The sequence below is a fragment of the Mastigoproctus giganteus genome, chromosome 4 (assembly GCF_048544385.1).
Source record: "Mastigoproctus giganteus isolate SK-2022 chromosome 4, ASM4854438v1, whole genome shotgun sequence".
Classification (NCBI taxonomy): domain Eukaryota; kingdom Metazoa; phylum Arthropoda; class Arachnida; order Uropygi; family Thelyphonidae; genus Mastigoproctus; species Mastigoproctus giganteus.
Genome location: NC_143578.1, coordinates 164,337,988 through 164,358,317, shown reverse-complemented (window position 1 = coordinate 164,358,317; position 20,330 = coordinate 164,337,988). Strand labels below are relative to the sequence as shown.

General features: G+C 38.3%; 1 protein-coding gene across 2 annotated transcripts in view; it reads left to right on the top strand.

Moving 5' to 3' along the window:
- Positions 1-20,330, top strand: part of LOC150087162 (dynamin-like) — a 307,901-nt gene that overhangs the window by 196,303 nt on the left and 91,268 nt on the right. For both annotated transcript variants that reach the window (XM_090372996.1, XM_090372997.1), the window contains one exon: positions 19,107-19,158. In XM_090372996.1, the coding sequence (XP_090229122.1) occupies positions 19,107-19,158 (52 nt within the window). The remainder of the gene's footprint in view (positions 1-19,106; positions 19,159-20,330) is intronic.

Below are 20,330 nucleotides of genomic sequence, written 5' to 3'. Positions count from 1 at the left end.
GTACAGAATGTTTGAAATAGTTGATGATTTAATGCACGTCCACGAATAAAGTTGACTGTTTGCACAACTATTCCCATCACTTCAAGTTTCTTTGGCAATGTTTTAGACTCCAAGGCTTAGCGATGTAGAACACAGTGTGCGATCAACACACGTGGAGCTTTTTCCTTCACAAAGCAACGAATCCAGAGTCCGTCCCAATCATGGCAGGAGCTCCATCCATACAAATAGACCCAATCAAATCCCATGCTAACTCATGACAATCAAAGAACAATTGAATCAACTTGAAGACATCAGCTGCTTTGGTTGTTGTTTCTAGTCGATCACACAGTAAAAACTCTTCCTTGATGTTCTTTTCATGAACATAGTGTACACATACGAGCAATTGACTGGTTTGAAACATCATTGAGCTGCATGCTGATTTTTGCGAGACTTTAATCTTGCTGACAACTTGTGTTATGTCATTATCATTAGTAGAAGCATACAATGCAAGAAAGCAAGTTTATGCAGCATCAGCCAAAAAAAAAAAAAAAAAAAAAAACACTCTCATATCACTCCTCCATTCGTTCCAAATGCCTGTCCAACTCAGCCTTAAATTTATTTAGGCTATTAGCTTCCACAACAAAAGATGGAAGCCAGTTCCACCAATCAACTACCTGCTGGCTAAAGGCAAATTTCTGTACATCTATTCTACAACTCTCTTTCCTCAATTTGAAACTGTGCCTCCTCAGGTTCTTTGTCTAAGCAAGAGGAAGAATCCCATCAGCATTCAGCTTGCTCAACCCATTCAAGGCCTTATACACCTCAATCATATCACCTCGCAGGTGCCTACTCTCCAGGTGCTGCAATTTGCACAACTTAAGCCTTTCTTGGTAAGAACAACCCTTTGTTCCCCTCACCAATCTTGTTGCCCTTCTTTGTACTCGTTCTAGCAACTCTACATCCTTCCTAAAATGAAGCCTCCAGACCTGGAGGACGGCCTAACCATTGCCTTGTATAATGGGATTATCACCTCCCTGTCCCTGCTAGAAAATTCCTATATATCATTCACATGACTCCATGACCTGCCCTGGCAACCCGTCTGCACAGCTCAGTGAGCTTCATATTTGACTGCACAATTACCCCCAGGTCTTTTTCACTTCCCACTTCCCTGAGAGTAGTACCACAGAGTTGGTACATTTCTCTTCGGTTATCGCTACCCATATGCAATGCTTTGCATATGTCAATGTAAACTTCAGTTGCCACTTCTCAGCCCATTTTCCATCTTATCTAGATCCAGTTGGAGTGGCATACTGCCTTTATTGTCGTTAACAACCCTGCCAACCTTTGTATCATCTGAAAACTTGGAAATTAAACCTGATATACCTTGATCAATATCATTGATAAATATACAAAACAACAATGGGCCCAAAACTTGGGGAACTCTGGGGTACTCCACTAACAACATTTGTCCACGAAGAGCAGTGTCCATTGTAGCAACTTACCCTTAATGACATACCTCTCCAATTTGTACAGCAGTCTTCCATGTGCAACAGTATCAAAAGCTTTCCTGAAATCCGAGTATATGATATCAAAATTATTTTGTGCATTCAGTTCCTTTGTGACCACATCATAGTATCCAATCAAATTGGTCAGATAAGACCTCCCTTTAACAAACCCATGCTGTGTCTTAACTATTACTGCAGTCTTGTCTAGATGATCCTGCAATGCTTCTTTAACCAGTAATTCCATTATTTTTCCTGGAACACAAGTTAAACTAACAGGTCTGTAGTTACTTGCATCACCTTTTGAACTTCCTTTGTGAATTGGTGATACATTTGCACATCTCCAGTCCATGGCGACATCCCCATAATTATGGTTAAGGGTTTGCTTACTTCCTTTGCTGCCTCCTTTAATATAACTAGATAGATCTCGTCCACTGCAGGTGCCTTCCTTATGTTTAACTTCAACAATTTCTCCTCCACTTTGCTCTCATTTATTACAAAATCACTTAGCTCCCTGTGAGCGTTTGATAAACTTCTGGGACTCCACTCATTGAATGACTCCTCATGTGTGAATGTAGATGCAAAATGCTCATTCAGTTTATCAGCTACCTGAGCATGATCATCAATAGTCAACCCATCTATGTTAATTGGTCCAATCTGGTTCATCCCTTTCCTTCTAGAGTTTACATAAGTAAAGAACTCTTTGCTGTTTTTCTTTGCATCCTTTGCCAAAGATTTCTCGTAATCTGCCTTCGCCTGCCTAACCTCCTTTGTGACTTGATTACAGACTAGTTTATACCTGCCATAGGCTTCTGTGTCACCTGATACTTTATATGCATCCCATACATTCTTCTTCTCTGCCATGAGCCTCCTTAATTCATCTGACATCCATTTAGGTCTAAACCATTTAGGTCTAAACAGTATTTCTTAGTTGGAATGAAAAGCCTAGTAGCCTCCAAAAGTAAGTCTCTGAAGGCTTTCCATTTAGAATTCGACGTTGGTAACATCATCAGTTGATCCCACCGTACAGAATTTAAAAACTGTCTGAGAACACTATAGTCACCTTTACGAAAGCAAAAGCCCTTCCCTTTAGCCTTGATGGTAGTTACATCTTTAAGTAATTCCCTCATCAGTACATTGTGATCACTGTCACCCAGTGGTTCCTTTATCTGCAAATTCTTAATGCATGAATAGTCACTGCTGATAATCAGATCAAGAGTATTACTCCCTCTGGTTGCCTCTCGAACATGTTGCTGTAGAAAACAGTCATCCAATAAATCCACAAATTCCAGTCAATCTCTGGGCAACTAAAATCCCTCATAAGACACTCTGATTTGCTGGCCCCCTCTATTTCTCTGTATAATTGTTCATTGTACTCATCAGAGTCATTAGGCCTATAACAAACTCCTACCCTTATTTTTGCTTTCCCAGTGCTTATGTCACACCAAACAGACTCAACATTGCATTGTCCACCAACATCAATTGAATGCACTTCCTTAGATTTTGTGTGTTTCTTAAATAATAGCATAACCCCCCCTCCTCCTTTCCTGTCCTGTTTATCCTTTCTGTACACATTGTACTCCCCAAATTCCAATTCTTCACTGCTTACGTCTGTGTGACACCACGTCTGTGATATCCCAACAATATCTGCCTTTGATGTCTTGACTACCACTTCAAGCTCATCAAATTTATTAACTATACTCCTAGCATTGGTGTACATGCAAGTATACATGCACCTGTTCCTACTCTTAGTTACCCTAACACTGCCCATGTATTTTCTTGTTCCACTATGACTCACAGCAGTCCTGGAAATCTCCATTACCTTGCTTTCCAGGCTGCTGCTCATTCTAATAGAAGCAGTGCAAGAATCACTTTTGCCTCTGCCTGCGGCCACTGTTAACCTTTTAGTCTGTGTATCACCCAAAGCTAACAGTTTTCCGACCCACCTAACACTGCCTCGATATCATCAGCAAATATTCTTGCACCCTTTCTATTTAAGTGTACCCCATCCCTGTAGAAGTACTCTCCTGTCAATAAGCACAGACCAGCCTGAAAAAATTCTACCCCTTGAGCCTTGCACAATCTCTCCAGGGCCGAATTGATTGACAAGGCTCTCATCATATTCTTCCTTCTGTCGTGTCTGGGCAGAATTGCAGACACTTTCACATTCAACCCTAACTCACGACTTTTTTTCAACATTGACCTGTACTTGTTGAGTAAATCTGCAGATCTGTTACTCTTAATGTCATTGATTCCAACATGTACACCTGACTCAATCGCTTCACAACATCATCTCCCAGCATGATTTTATCCATCTCCTGTGGACAGGGCTTCACTAGGCTTTCTGCGATTGTGTGAGGCTTCTTTCCTTTGGCAATTATGTACAAAACTTTGTAGGAGGCTTCCAGAAGAGGTTTCCCAGGAGGAGCAAACCCATATGATGAAGAGCTTCTTTCTGATCATAACAAATTCTTTTCAACTTGAAAGCATCAATCGAGGTTCCAACATGATTACTGCTTGGTTTCGAGATGTTCTCTCAATCCTGATGGCTTCAAATTTCCATTGCTCATTACAAAATTGCAAATAATGCATTGGGGTCTTTCATTTCCATTTTGTTCTGTCACACAGGTGAAGCCAAAATTAACATATTCATCTTTCCACTTCCATTTTTTGACAAATGACATTTCGCAACATTTTGTGAAAAAAATTAAAACGCAAATTGGAAATTGTAAGTTTCAAATGAAGAATAATTTTTTTATGAAGTAACAGTATCCAAAAAAATATTATTTCGAAATAGACACTCACTTGTAACAAAAAGAAAGGTGTACATAAGGGCTGGATGGAAGGAGCAGTCTAACTCTGACCACGCCAACATATCAACTGGCAATACTGGGAAGTGGGAAGACATCCATGTTGAGTGATCTGATTTCTGATTAGTTAGCAACCACAACTCCTCAATCCATATTGATAATGATGATATAATTAATAATCTAATCTAACAATTTTTTTTAAATTATTCAGAGATAGTCCCACACCCCCATCATTTGGTTCCCATTCTCCCAAGGGGTATGGATACTCTCGGTTAAGAATCGCTGCCGTAGAAGGAAAACCAGATGTATCCAAATTTTTACCATGTTTTCTTGATCTCTTGGAAGCTTTTAAGACCAAATGCAATCTAGAGCTCTTCCCTAAGAAATTTATATAGGGTGGCAGTAAAGTTCCCAGATATTGCAATAAAAATATCACAAAATGAAGGAACTCAAATAGGTTTTATATTCATTCAAAGTAATCACCATCTGACAAATTCACTTATTACAACTGCCTATAAATTTCTGAAAAAGAGTCAGTGAAGGCATCCAAAGAGATGATGTTCAGTTCAGCTGTTACTTTTTACTTTATACCTCAACATCCTGAAATCTCTTTTCTTTAAGGGCAGTTTTCATCTTGGAAAGAAGAAGAAGCTCAGTGGTGTTAGATCAGGAGAGAAGGGTAAATAGTTGATCTATGCCATGTTTTGTCAGAAATGTCTTTGCAACAAGTGCAAAATGGGCAGATTCTTGTCATGCGACAAGACCTATCTGCCTTTCTCTCAAAATTACAGCCTTACCCAGGAAAATGCCTTTCGATAGTCTTTAAAGCACCAATACATAGAATGCAGCATTGACTCTCTCCCTTTCAAGTACAGAGGGTACTCTTTATGCGAGGATAATTGGTTCCAGAAAATTCCACTTAAAATGGGGACCAAATTTTCGTAACGTGTATTATGTATTGTACATGTACATAGTAAAAAATAAATTAGGGAACTGAAAAATGAGAATTATTTTATTAGACATTTTTTATAGTATGTTGAACAATGTAAGGTTAAGTTAAAGTTTATTGAAGTTACGCTATATTCTTTGCTCTGCTTTCGATATCTCTTTCATTATTTAGGATGGTGTGGATTGTTGTTTCTGGGATCTCAAGGGAACGTGCAATATCAGTTACTTTTTCTCCACTTCTCCTGTGACGTATAACTTTTAATTTAACAACTAAACCATACATTTTTTCTTTTTTTCGTGATGTTTTATTACATAACATAAAAATTATCGAAAATATCAGCTGCATCTACTACAAGCAACAGTAAAGGAGAAACTGGCCATAGGTAGAGGGAGTTGAGTCAACAGAACACTTGCAGGAGGAGCAGGGCAGAAACAGTCAAGTGTGTAGTGAGTTGCTTTGACGTAAGTCATAACAAAGTATATAGCTGCTATTATATTTTTTGTTTTCACATTTTTATGCAACCTCGTAACTACGGGCACTCGGATACCAGGGACCCCCTGTACAAATTCCTTGTAAAGGAATCACACCCTGTTTGTCAAAACCATGATCAGCATTGTCTTGATCCTGGACTTCTGTAAACAAATTTTTTGGGCCTTGGTGATCATTTTGAGGTCCACTGCATTCTCTGACATTTCATCTCTCTTTCATACTGAAATGCATAAATGAAATGCATTTATTTATGCATATTTACTAAAATGCATAAATAAATAAATAAAGCTGATGCCAGAAGCATGGCAAACCAGTAGAGTGAATCCTTATCTTCATTGGAAGATAAGGATATTTCAGAAGGAACGCTCCAAAATAATTTAAAAAAGGCCAAAACATACAGTACCAAAGTTGGTCATATGTTGTGGTTTGGTTTTCACTTCCATATAGTGATATTTAACAATTTTGACCAGGTGCAGTCTGGGTGCCACTAAATTTCTTTGAATTGGCATATTCTAAATTCTGTTATTTGTTACTATATGTTTCAGCCTTTTCTAAATTTATTTTGGAGCATTCCTTCTACAATATCCTTATCTTCATTTACCCCCCCCCCATCCTTTATTTTATTATGTATGGGTTTTAATTATTATTCACTCTACTGGTTTGCCATGCTGCTGGCATCTGCTTTATTTATTTATATTTTATTATAAGCAGCATGTGGATAATGCATTGCAGCTACTACTGCTTGCTGTACTACTTTTCTGTTCTTTTATCTTACTGTATATTGGTTGAATTTTTAATTTGTATACACTGATGAGCCAAAACATTATGACCACCTACCTAATATGACGTGGTCCTCCACATGCAGTCAAAACAGCTAGTACCCGGCAAGGCATGATTGCTACAAGATTTCTAAATGTGTCTTGTGGTATCTGGTACCAACACGTAACCAGCAGATTCTTTAACTCTTGTAAGGTCCGTGGTTGAGACGCCGCAGATCAGAGTTGCTGTTCCAACACAAACTACAGATGCTCAATGGGATTGATGTCTGGGGAATTTGGAGGCCAGGGCAATACCTGGAAGTCATCCTCATGTTTCGCGAATCATCTCAAACAATCTGTGTGGTGTGGCATGGCTCATTATCCTGCTGAAAGACAGCACCGCCAGAGGGGAAGCCCGTTGCCATGAAAGGATGTACCTAGTCAGCAATGATATTTAGGTAGGTGGTAGACGTGAGAGTGCCCGGCACATGGATGACTGGACCCAGGATATCCGAGCAGAACATTGCCCAAAGCATGACACCGCCAGGCACCATCACTTCCCCAGGTAAATGACACACACGTACCCAGCTGTCCACGTGGTGCAACAGGAAATGTGATTCATTGGACTAGACGACCTTCTTCCAATCGCTCATACCATCCGGGAGAGCCTTCGCTCACCTCAAGCATCGATGAGCCATGGTCGTCCAACACCTCGCTGGCGGTTCGTTGGTTTTCCCTCCTCGGACCACTTTCAGTAGGTACTAACCACGGCTGACCATGAGCATCCCACCAGCCGTGCCGTTTCGGATATGCTCTGATCAAGTTGTGTGGCCATCACAATTTGGTTTTTGTCAAACTCACTTAAGTCTGCTGCCTTTCCCATCTGAAGAACAAGAGTAACACTGATTAACAGAGCTCAGTATCAGGTATTTTTTATATCGTGTCCCAACCCGTGCACCTGCAGTTGCTTTGATTTGCATAATGACTCGCTGGTCAACGTTTTGGCTCATCAGTGTGTGTGTGTGTGTGTGTGTGTGTGTGTGTGTAAAAGAATAATAACAAAACAGTTAACCCCTGCATTTAATGCAGTAGTTAATTGTTCTTTTGCATTACTCAATAAATAAAATTAAAAATGATTTATTTTAGATAAAAAGTCTTGTTATATAATTCATTTCTTAGAAGGAAGAAGTCTGTGCCATGATTTAAGAAAGCTAAAGATCACTTTAGCTGTCTTTTACTATGAGAGAATTCAACAGAAAATTTTAAACTTAGTTTAACTACTCCCAAATAAGAAGCCCTGGGTTACACACAGTTTTTCAAGAGTGGTGTCCTGATTCTCTTTATTCCAGCTGTTAGTAAATATTGCATCAAAAATAACTTTTTCAGACAATGTGCCACTAGTCTACATGGATATTTTCATGGATAATGTTCCAGGGCACAAGGTCTTGAAAGTTGTTTCTTATCACCAAATACAATAATTAGTATGAAGGTTGTTTTCATACCACCAAATGTAAGTTCACGTTACAACCTATGGATAATGCTTTCATTGCAAATTTTAAGTACTTTACTATAGACAAATATTTTCTGGAGAAATTAGTAAAACTTGGGATGAAGGGCATAGGTGCCAGAGCTCCGAATTTATGATAGAGAAAATATCTTTTTGACTTGTTTTGATCCCTTCTCTGCCACATCACCATAACAGGTTTTCTCAGTCTTTTTCAAAAAAAAAAAAATAATAATAATAAAACTGTGTTAAATTAAGAATTGTTTTAAGAAGTAGCATTAGTAGAGGAATATGATGCAAGAAAGCAAGCTTATACAGCATCAGCCAAAAAAAAAAAAAAAAAAAAATCCCATTTCACTCACCCATCCATTCTCTCTAGCAGTTTGTCTAGTTCTTCCTTGAATTTATTTAAGCTATCAACTTCCACAACAACAGATGGATATTTGTTCCAAAATCAACCACCCACTAAAGGCAAATTTCTGCACATCTATTCTACACCTGTATTTCCTCAATTTGTATTTATTTTCCCTCAAGGGCGTACTCTGAGCAATAGGAAGAAGCCCATCAGCATCGAGCTTGCCCAAACCATTTAAGGCCTTATACGCCTCAATCAGATCACCTCACAGGTGATCTGATTGAGGTGATCTCCTAGTCTCTAGACACTGCAATTTGCCGAACTTAAGCCTTTCTTGGCAAGAGAAAACCTTTGTTCCTCTCACCAATCTTGTTGCCTTTCTCTGTATTGGTTCCAGCAGCTCTATATAATTCCTAAAATGTGGCCATTGCCTTATGCAAAGGGATAATCACTTTAGGGTTGAATTTGAAAGTGTCTGCAATTCTGCCCAGGCACGATAGGAGGGAGTATATGATGAGAGCCTTGTCGATCAATTCGGCCCTGGAAAGATTGTGCAAGGCTCAAAGGGTAGAATTTTTTTCAGCCTGGACTGTACTTGTTAACAGGAGAGATTGCTTCTACAGGGATGGGATACACTTAAATAGAAAGGGTGCAAGAATATTTGCCGATGCTATCGAGGCAGTGTTAGGTGGGTCGGAAAACTGCTAGCTTGGGGGGAGACAAAGACGAATAGATTAACAGTAGCCACTGGCAGAGGTGAAAGAGATTCTTGCACTGCTTCTATTGGAATGAGCAGAAGCCTGAAAAACAAGATGCAGGATATTTCAGAGACTGCCGGGAGTCATTGCAGTACAAGTAAACACATGGGTTGTGTTAGGGTAGCTAAGAATAGAAACAGGTGCAGGTATACTTGCGTGTACACCAATGCTAGGAGTTTAGTAAATAAATTTGATGAATTTTAGGTATTGCTCAAAACATCAAAGGCAGATATTGTTGGGATATCAGAGACGTGGTGTCACACAGATATAAGGAACACAGAACTGGAATTTGGGGAGTACAATGTCTACAGAAAGGATAGACTGGATAGTAAGGGAGGAGGGGTTATGCTATTAGTTAAGAAATACATAAAATCCAAGGAAGTGAAGCCAGTGGACATCGCTGGACAGTGCAGTGTCGAGTCAGTTTGGTGTGACATAAGCATTGGGAGATCAAAATTGAGAGTAGGAGTGTGCTATAGGCCTAATGACTCTGATAAGTATAATAAGAAACTGTACAGGGAAATAGTGTGGGCCAGTAAATCAGAGAGTCTTATAATGGCAGATTTTAATTTCCCAGATATTGACTGGAATTTGTGGGTTGGTCACTCACACACTAGCAAGGCTTTTGTGGATTTATTGGATGATTGTTTTCTACATCAGAATGTTCGGGAGGCAACTAGAGGGAGGAATACTCTTGATTTGATTATCAGCAGTGATTCTTCATGCATTAAGAATCTGCAAATAAATGAACCACTAGGTGGCAGTGATCACAGTGTGCTGAAGTGGGATTTACTCAAAGAGGTAATTACCATTAGGGGCAAAGGGAAGGGTTATTGCTTTCGTAAAGGCGACTATGATGGACTGAGACAGTATTTAAATTCTATACAGTGGGACCAACTGATGATGTTACCAACAGCAAATGCAAAATGGGAAGCATTCAAAGAACTTATCTTGGAAGCTACTAGGCTTTACATACCAACTAAGAAATATTGTTCAAGGTTTAGGCCTAAATGGATGTCAGATGAACTGATGAGGCATATGGCAGAGAAGAAACATGCATGGGATACATACAAATTAACACATGACACAGAAGCCTATGATAGATACTAGTTGATCTGTAACCAAGTTACAAAGGAGGTTAGGCAGGCGAAGGCAGATTACGAGAAATTTTTGGCAAGGGATGCAAAGAAAAACAGCAAAGAGTTCTTTACTTATGTAAACTCTAGAAGGAAGGGGATGAATCAGATTGGTCCACTTGATATCGATGGGTCAACTGTTGATGATCCTGCTCAGGTAGCTAACAAACTAAATGAATATTTTGCATCCATATTCACACATGAGGAGTTATTTAGCGAGGGGAAAGCCAGAGGTGTATTCAACTCTAGCAGTAAGCTAGAGAATCTTGTAATAACTGAGAGTAAAGTGGAGGAGAAATTGTTGAAGATAAGCACAAGGAAGGCACCCGGGGTGGATGGGATCTATCCAGTTATATTAAAGGAGGCAGCAAAGGAAGTAAGCAAACCATTAGCCATAATTATGAGAGCTTCCCTGGACTCAGTGAGAGGTACCCATGGCTGGAGATGTGCAAATGTGACCCCAATCCACAAAGGAGAATCAAAGAGAGACACAGGTAATTACAGAGCTGTTAGTTTAACTTCTGTTCCAGGAAAATTAATAGAGGCACTGGTTAAAGAAACATTGCAGAATCACTTAAACAAGACTTCAGTTATAGCTCGGACACAGCATGAGTTTGTTAAGGGGAAGTCTTGTCTGACCAATTTGATTGGATACTATGATATAGTCCCAAAGGAACTGGATGCAAAGAATAACTTTGATATCGTATATTTGGATCTTAGAAAGGCCTTTAATACTGTTGTACATGGAAGACTGCTGCACAGATTGGAGCAGTGTGGCATTGGAGGCAAATTTCTGCTATGGATAAAGGGATGGTTGAGTGGGAGAAGACAGAGTGGTAATCAATGGACACTGCTCATCGTGGACTGATGTTATTAGTGGAGTCTCTCAGGGCTCAGTGTTGGGTCCATTATTGTTTTCTGTATTTATAAATGATATTGATGATGGTATATATCAAGCTTAATGTCAAAGTTTGCAGACGATACAAAGGTAGGCAGGGTTGTCAAGGACACTACTGACACTATGCTGCTGCAACAGGATCTGGAAAGGTTGAGCAGATGGGCTGAGAGGTGGCAAATGAAGTTTAACATTGACAAATGTAAAGTACTACACATGGGAAACAGCAACCCCAGAGCAACGTATCAACTCTGTGGTACTACACTGACAGTGGTAGAGAATGAAAGGGACCTGGGGGTGGTTGTGCAGGCAGATATGAAGTTCTCTGAGCAGTGCAGACGGGCAGCAAGAGTAGCTCATGGTGTATTGTCAATGATATATAGGAATTTTTCTAGCAGGGATAAGGAGGTGATTATTCCCTTGTATAAGGCAATGGTCAGGCCACACCTAGAGTACTGTATACAGGTCTGGAGGCCTCATTTCAAAAAGGGTGTAGAGCTGCTGGAACGAGTGCAGAGAAGGGCAACAAGATTAGTGAATGGAACAAAGGGGTGCTCTTATGAAGAAAGGCTTAAGTTTTGCAAATTACAGTGTCTGGAGACTAGGCACCAGCGAGGTGATCTGATAGAGGTGTATAAAGACTTGAATGGTTTGAGCATGCTCAATGCTGATGGGATCTTTCCTCTCGCTCAGAATAATCACCTGAGAGGGCATAAATTCAAATTGAGGAAAGACAGATGTAGAATAGACATGCGGAAATTTGCCTTTAGCCAGCGAGTGGTTGGTTGGTGGAACAGACTTCCATCCCTTGTTGTGGAAGTTGATAGCCTAAATAAGTTTAAGGCTCAGCTGGACAGGTATTTCGAACGAACAGAGGGAAGTGGAAGTGGTTTTTTTTTTTTTTTTTTTTGGCTGATGCTGCATAAGCTTGCTTTCTTGCATCAAATGCCTCTGCTAATGCTAAAGACACCATCAGCTGCTCTGGCAGGCTGTCTGCACTGCTCAGAAAACTTCATATCTGACTGTTCATTTACTTCCATGTCTTTCATTCTCCATTACACTGAGTGTAGTACTGCACAGTTGGTATGTTATTCTGGGGTTACTGCTACCAATATGCAGTACTCTGCATTTGTCAGTGTTGAAATTGCCACATTTGCCATTGAGAGGTGGCAAACATTGCCACCTCTCAGCCCATCTGCCCAACTTTTCTACATCCTGTTGCAGTAGCATACTGTCATTACTGTTATTAACAACCTTGCTGACCTTTGTATCATCTGTAAACTTGGACATTAAGCCTGATATACCTTCATCAATATCTTTGATAAATATAAAAAACAATGGGCCAATACAGAACCCTGGGGGGACTCCACTAATAACATTATTCAGAGAAGAGCAGTGTCAGTTGATTAACACTCTCTGTCTTTCCCCACCCAGTCATCCCTTTATCCATGGCAACTTGCCCTTAATGCCATACTGCCCCAATTTGTACAGCCGTCTTCCATGTTCAACAGTATCAAAAGCTTTCCTTAAATTCAAGTATGATAAGCGGCAGTTATAGTGATCACTAGTTATTAGAATCAGCCGCTTTATAGAATCAAATTTCACAGAACCATTTCAAATCAGTAAAATGCACTACACTTTCATTGTTTATTAAAATCACATCTTTGGTTATAAGAATCAATTTTAAAAGCCTCTGTGCTATTTTTCTAAAGCACAGTTCTGGAGGTCATCACATTTATAGACAACCATTAAACAATAAAAATAATTTGCAATTTCCACTTTATTGAGCAATAAACAGGTAGTAAACTCTTGTATCTTATTGCATTTGCAATAATACCTGTAGCTTGAATTTTGTGTTTTCACTTTATTATGGTGAAACGTGTTTCCCCTTCATTGAAACCAGAAAAAGAAAGCATGAAGGGAAATGCCAAACAGTAGATGAAGCTCTGTTCATTTGGTTCAAACATGCCAGCTCCTTTAATGCACCAATCAATCTTAGTATTTTTCTTCAAAAAGCTAATGATTTTGCTGAAAAACTACACAGAGTTCAAAGCCACGGACTGTTGGCTGACAAGATGGAAGGTGAGGCATGATATTGTTTACAAAATACTTCATGGAGAAAAACGGATTCTGATGGTTCTGCAGCTGACACCTGATTGAAAACCTTTTCTTTTTTCTGGTTTTATTTTTCAAGAAAAAAAAAAGAAGGAAAGAAAAAAGAAGAGGGAAGAGAGAAAAAAAAAAAGGGAAGAAAAGGAAGGAGAGAAAAAATAAAAATTATGAAAGAATTATAAAATAAGAAAATGTGGGGCACAGCAACGGATCAATTAAGGATGAAATTAAATATTTAGGTGCAGAGCTGTTGCTCAGCATTGTACAAGTAGTGTAAGTTAGTAATGATGATGGTTGAAAACCTCTTGGCAAACTGTGTTAAGCACTTATAATCCTGAAGACATTTTTAATACAGATGAAACAGAGTTGTACTACAGGGCTACCCCAGACCACTGCATGAGGAGGCTGCCATAGCTGAGTGGTCAGTGCAGGTGCATAAGTACACTGCCTTATGTGACCCAGGTTCAAACCCGTGACTCTTGAATACGGTGCTGTTTCTTGTATTCTCTCTACCTTGTGAACTCCTCTGACCGTGTAGTCATCCTAGAGTATAAACAGAAAATTTATTTATTTTATTTTTATTTTTAAAACTTCCTCCGCATCTGCAGGAAAGAAGATCAAGGATAGGATTACAGTTCTTTTAACATGCAACATGACAGGAACAACCAAGATGAAGCCATTATTTATCAGCAGGAGTAAAACAGCTGCCTGTTGAATATGACAATGCCAACACTTGAATGACAGCTTCTTTATTTGAAGATTATCTTCATAAATGGGATTTGCAATTGGATAAGAAAAGCAAAAACATTGAATTAGTTTTTCTACCTTCGAATACCACATCACTAATTTAATCTCTCGACTAGGGAATAATAAAAACCTTTATGACCTTTTCTAGGTCGGATATGAGGCGAAGAATCATCCAGTCTATAGATGAAGGTTTGGGAACATCATCCTATATTGCAAAGTAGATAACTGTTCTAGATGCACTTCATATGAATTGAGTGCCTGGAATGAAGTTTCCGAAACCTGCATTAGCAACTGTTTCAAAAAATGTGGATTAATTATTCATGATGGTCAACTAAGTCACGATACTGATCACGTTGAAAAGCCTGAAGACATGAGTGAACAGGAGTTTAATGATTGGGTGAATATGGTGATCTACATGTTACTACAGCTTTAATAGATGAAGAAATTCCCCAGTCTGTTACTGATATTTTCGCCAAGGAGGAGGAAAATGAAGATGAACCCAAACAAATTCCAGTTACGAAATGGCAAACTTGTGAAGCTATAGCTATCATGAGGAGAGCATTAGAAGAAACTGGTGCAAGTTATCGTGAATATAGACTGTCATACAATATTGAAAAATCTATAAATAGACTTTGTAGTGATAATTTAAAGCAATCTAAAATAAGTGACTATTTTAAATTATAATCATATTACAAAGTGTTATGTTTAATATGTATATTAATTAAGCTATGTACATAAGTGTAAATTTATTTTTATTTTGTTAACCTGTGTTTAATATACTTCAGATTTTTACATATCATTTAATTGGTGATAAACCTTTGGTAAAGTGTAAATTCGTGCTTTATATCTTTATTTTTATAGCCTCGGTAATATTTGTCGATTTTTGCATATTAGAATCACTGTTTATTAGAATCAAAATTCATTTTGCAAACATGATCACTATAATCGCCACTTACTGTATGTGATATCAAAATTATTTTTTGAATCTAGTTCCTTTCTGACCACATCTTAGTATCCAATCAAATTGGTTGGACAAGACTTCCCCTTAACAAACCCATGCTGCGTCTGAACTATAACTGCAGTCTTGTCTAGATGATCCTGCATTGCTTCATTAACCAGTGATTCTATTATTTTCCCTGGAAGAGAAGTCAAACTAACAGGTCTGTAATTACTCGTGTCACCCTTTGATCCCCCTTTGTGAATTGGAGATACATTTGCACATCTCCAGTCTGTGGGGACTTCCCCTGAGTCCAAGGATGCTCTCATAATTATGGCTAAGAGTTTACTTGCTTACTTCCTTTGCCACCTTTAATGTAAGTGGATAGATCCCACCCACCCTAGGTGCTGTTCTTATGTTTAACTTCAAATTTCTCCTCCACTTTACTCTCAGTTATTACAAAATTATTTAGCTGCCTATTAGTTTTATAAACTCTAACAGGGAGCAAAGTACTTCTGGCTTCCACTTTTTCATCTACATTCACACATTTGGAAATGTGTGAATGTAGATGAAAAAGTGGGCTGAGTATGCAAAATACTCAGTTTATTGGCTACCTGAGCAGGAACATCAACAGTCGAACCATCGATATCGATACAAGTGGACCAATCTGATTCATCCCCTTCTAGAGTTTGCATAAGTAAATAAATCTTTGCTGTTTATCTTTTCATCCTTTGCCAAAGATTTCTCTTAATCTGCCTTTGCTTGCCTAATGTCCTTTGTGACTTGGTTACAGACTAGCTTATATCTACCATAGGCTTTTCACGTGCTGTCAAAACCAAACCAAAACTATTGGTTCTAATGCCTTTCATGTTTGGGGGCTTTCATTTACAAAAAAAAAATTTCTTCATACTTCAGACAATAGCTCCTTGTTTTTGGCACCAGGTTGTGTTGTCCGATGTCCAAAACTTCTACGATATATAGAAATACAAATGAGCACGAAACAAATAACTTACCTCAAATTTAATCTTTATGCATGGCAATATAGGTATAAGGGAAACTTCTGATAGTCAGAAACATCTCATAGTGAGATACATAGTCTGACTGTCAGTTATTTGGTTCAGTGATGAAGCACGCATTCCATTTGTATGGAACTGTTACCCTTGATCACCAGACTGTTATAATAAAATTGCCCATAGGGTGGAAGATGCCTGTTCTCAAATTGATTCACAGATTACAATATTGATAGCCATTCGTGGAAAAATGTTATAATCAATATACAATATTTTAGCATTAGTTGAGACATGATGGAAGAAAGAAAGCTTTTATAGCACAGCCAAAAAAAAAAAAAAAAAACACCCTTTCTGTTTCACCCATTTATTCAATCCAAAAGTTTGTCTAGTTCAGCCTTGAATTTTTTTAAGCTGTCATGTTCCACAATGACAGATGGAAGTTTGTTCCAGCAATCAAGCACCCCGCTAGATAAAGGCAAATTTCCCCACATCTATTCTACAGCTGTCTTCCCTCAATTTGAATTTATGCCCCCTCAGGTGTGGAATCTGAGCAAGAGGAAGAATCCCATCAGCATTGAGCTTGCTCAAATCATTTAAGGCCTTATACACCTCAATTAGATTACCTCTAAGTGCCTCGGCTCCAGACTGTGCAATTTGCAGCACTTAAGCCTTTCTTGGTAACAGCAACCCTTTCTGTCACTTGCTAATCTCTTTTCCCTTCTCTGTATTCATTCCAGCAGCTATACATCATTCCTAAAATGAGGCCTCCAGACCTGTATACAGTACTCAAGGTGTGGCCTGACCATTGCCTTATACAAGGGGATAATCACCTCCTTATCCCTACTAGCAAAATTCCTATATATCATTGACAAGACCCCATGAGCTACTCTGGCAGCAGCCCTTTTGCACTGCTCAGAAAACTTCATATCTGACTGCACAATTACCCCCAAGTCTTTTTCTTTCTCCACTACCCTGAATATAGTACCACACAGTTGGTATGTTACTCTAGGGTTACTGCTAGGGTTACCCATATGCAGCACTTTGTGAATTTGTCAGTGCTAAACTTCAGTTGCCATCTCTACCCATATGCAGCACTTTGTGAATTTGTCAGTGCTAAACTTCAGTTGCCATCTCTCAGCCCATCAGCTCAACTTTTCCAGATCCTGTTGCAGTAGCATACTGTCCTTATTGTCATTAACAACCCTACCAACCTTTGTATCATCTGCAAACTTGGACATTAAGCATGATATACCTTTTTCAATATTATTGATTAATACAGAAAATAGCAATAGGCCCAACATGGACCCCTGGGGGACACTGCTAATAACATTAGTCCATGAAGAGCATTGTCCAATGAATACCACTCCCACTCAACCATCCCTTTATCCATAGCAGCAACTTTCCCTTAATGCCATACTGCTCCAACTTGTACAGTAGTCTTCCATATGCAAAATTATCAAAAGCTTTCCTAAAATTGAAGTATATGATATCAAAATTATTTTTTGCATCCAGTTCCTTTGTGACCACATCATAGTATCCAATCAGATTGGTCAGACAAGACTTCCCCTTAACAAACTAATGCTGTGTCTGAACTATAATTGAAGTCTTGTCTAGATGATCCTGCAGTGCTTCTTTAACCAGTGACTCCATTATTTTCCCCAGAACAGAAGTTAACTAACAGGCCTGTAATTACTTGTGCCACCTTTTGTTCTCCCTTTTTGAATTGGGGATAAATTTTCACATGTCCAGTCCATGGAGACCTGCCCTAAGATTATGATGACCTCATAATCATGGCTAATTGCCTTCTTACTTCCTTCGCTGCCTCCTTTAATATAACTGGATAGATCCCATTCATACCAACAGCCTTTCTTATGTCTTCAACAATTTCTCCTCCACTTTGCTCTCAGTTATTACAAAATCCTTTATCTCCCTGTTGTAATTTGATAAACTTCTGGCATTCTCCTTCCTTAATAACTCCTCATGTGTGAATGTAGATGCAAAATACTTGTTCAGTTTTTGGTTCCACAGGTAAGATATTTTGATATTTGATCCCTAGATTTCTTTTAATGGCAATGCTTGAAATTGGCTCTTTGCCAAAGCAGACCTTGTACATCACCCAAAGAAATTTCCAAGAGCAACTCTTAACCCAGTCCAATAAACAGATGTGTGCATGATTATAAGAAATGCCTTTTAAACACCTCTTGTAAGTATTGAGTTGTATATAAATTTTACTCCAGCAACAGACTCCTATAAATAGGATTAAATGTTTCCGTAGTAGTGGCTTTTATAATATTCTGTATCATAATTTCCATGACTTAATAATGATTGTCAAAAATTATGGGTCCTTCATGACTGAGTTGATTTGTCAGTTATAACCTGTTTGAATAAATCCAGGCTCTAATCTCATCAGTTATTCAGTAAGCCTATTCATTCCTGAAGTGTTGTAGGTTGGCAGATCTCAGTATTTCCCCTCCCCACCCCAACTCTTTTAATCCTAAAAACAGACAGACTAGTCCTAGAACACAATTTTAAACATAGTTCATTGATCCTCATGGCTTGGTTTACCTCAGAACTAACCATTACCACACCTCCCAAATGTTATTTTTAAAACTTAATTCTAGTCATTGGTCTGATAAACATGAGTGTTAGCTACATGCATGTGTTGATTTTTTCTTAAACTTATATTGTGGAACAGGTTTCTCGGCTATAGTGGCTGGCTGCCCTCTTCTTTCTCAATTTGTATATCCTTTCACCCACAATTGGTGGCAGTGACTGCTTACATAAGCAGTCAATGCCACATTTCTTAGACCAACAGTTGTTGAGAAGGGGCAGAATTGTAGCATGAATGCATCACAGAATAGTTAGTGAAATGGCATTGACCTGCCTATAGAAATTCTCCGCTACAGTGAACTGTGGATCCCACATGTCAATGAGCTTGTTTCTCAAGGGTCTACAAGTTTATTTTATTTCTTCATTAAATAATGAAAACACATTTCTTCTTCATATGTATGTAGCCATACAACTATTCCATGCAACAGATAGTAAATGCTTGAAGAACTGAAAATGTGATGCTTCATCTAAAGAGTTGAGAAACCTGTTCTAGACAATTTCTAAACATTACTTTCCATCTGTTGGTATGTAATTTACACTTATATTTATTTGCAGTGCTCAGCAACATGCTGAAGCTGTTAGAGGTAAAAGAAAGCTGGGAAACCAGGTAAAAATGGTATTATGCTTTCAGATTGAAAAAACTTTTTATTAACTAAGTTTATTATATGCATCAAGTACATTTTTAATTCCAAAATATTGAAATTAGAGATATAGCTTTTATTATTGATTTATTTTTCATAATTTATTGTACAACCTGATAGATATAAATTCCAGTTTAGGCTGATGTGTATTATGCTTGTACCTGCATGTTTTCCCCAGCTTAGAATATTGAGCTACAAGATAGAAAAGAGTGTTATTTATTTTTAAAGTTGTTCTTTGCCATGTATGCCCTACAAATCATTAATTATTAATACTTTGCAATTGTGAAAAGTAAATTTATAGTCACATCACATGAAATAAGTACAGCATGCCTTATGATAAAAGCAGTATTATTTTCAAGAATTAAATCAGATTAAGATATAAAATTGCAGCAAGTTATAAAATAGAAAGATAAGAAAGGTGGGACAGGCTTTGTTTCAAATGGGCATGTGCCTTGCTTAGATTTTTGTGTGTGGATTTTGTTTTAAAAAAAATAACTATTAGGAATGTTTTCTCCAAAGAAAATTCAAAGTTTTATGTTTAAAACAACTCAACTTTATTGTTATTTTTACATAAATATATAATAACTTTATCTATCATTAATTTGCTATACATAGAATGAATAATTTGACCAGTTCCAGAGGATCATTTTGTGGACTCCTTGAAATGAAAATGATGTAGGCAATGCAATAAAAACTTCGTTGTGTTAGCTAAGTATAATAAAACTGCACACGAGATATACCATAGTTTGTAGATTTTTTGTGGTTTCTGCAGATCCAAGCTTGATGGACAAAGTGCATTAGTTGTCTGACAGCACCAGGGAGTTCCCCCATCTCCACGTTGTGTTCTCTGTTTGTGTAGCACAGAACTCTGTGAAGGCCAGAGATTTAAAAAGTATGTGGGGAGTGGAAGAATGTGTAGTGTTGAGCATGATGGACAGATGACTTGTCCAACCAATCTGCGATTTTATGAGATTTTACGAGTATATCACTGGCAAGGCTGTTATGATGGAAGGAGATATGTGTGCTACCAGTTCAATATATGATTTTGAAGAAAAATTACAGGGAAGTACCATTCCAGGAAAAAATTAGTTCTGGCTTTTATCATCTGTGCCTACCAGAAGTCCAATAGCAAAACACT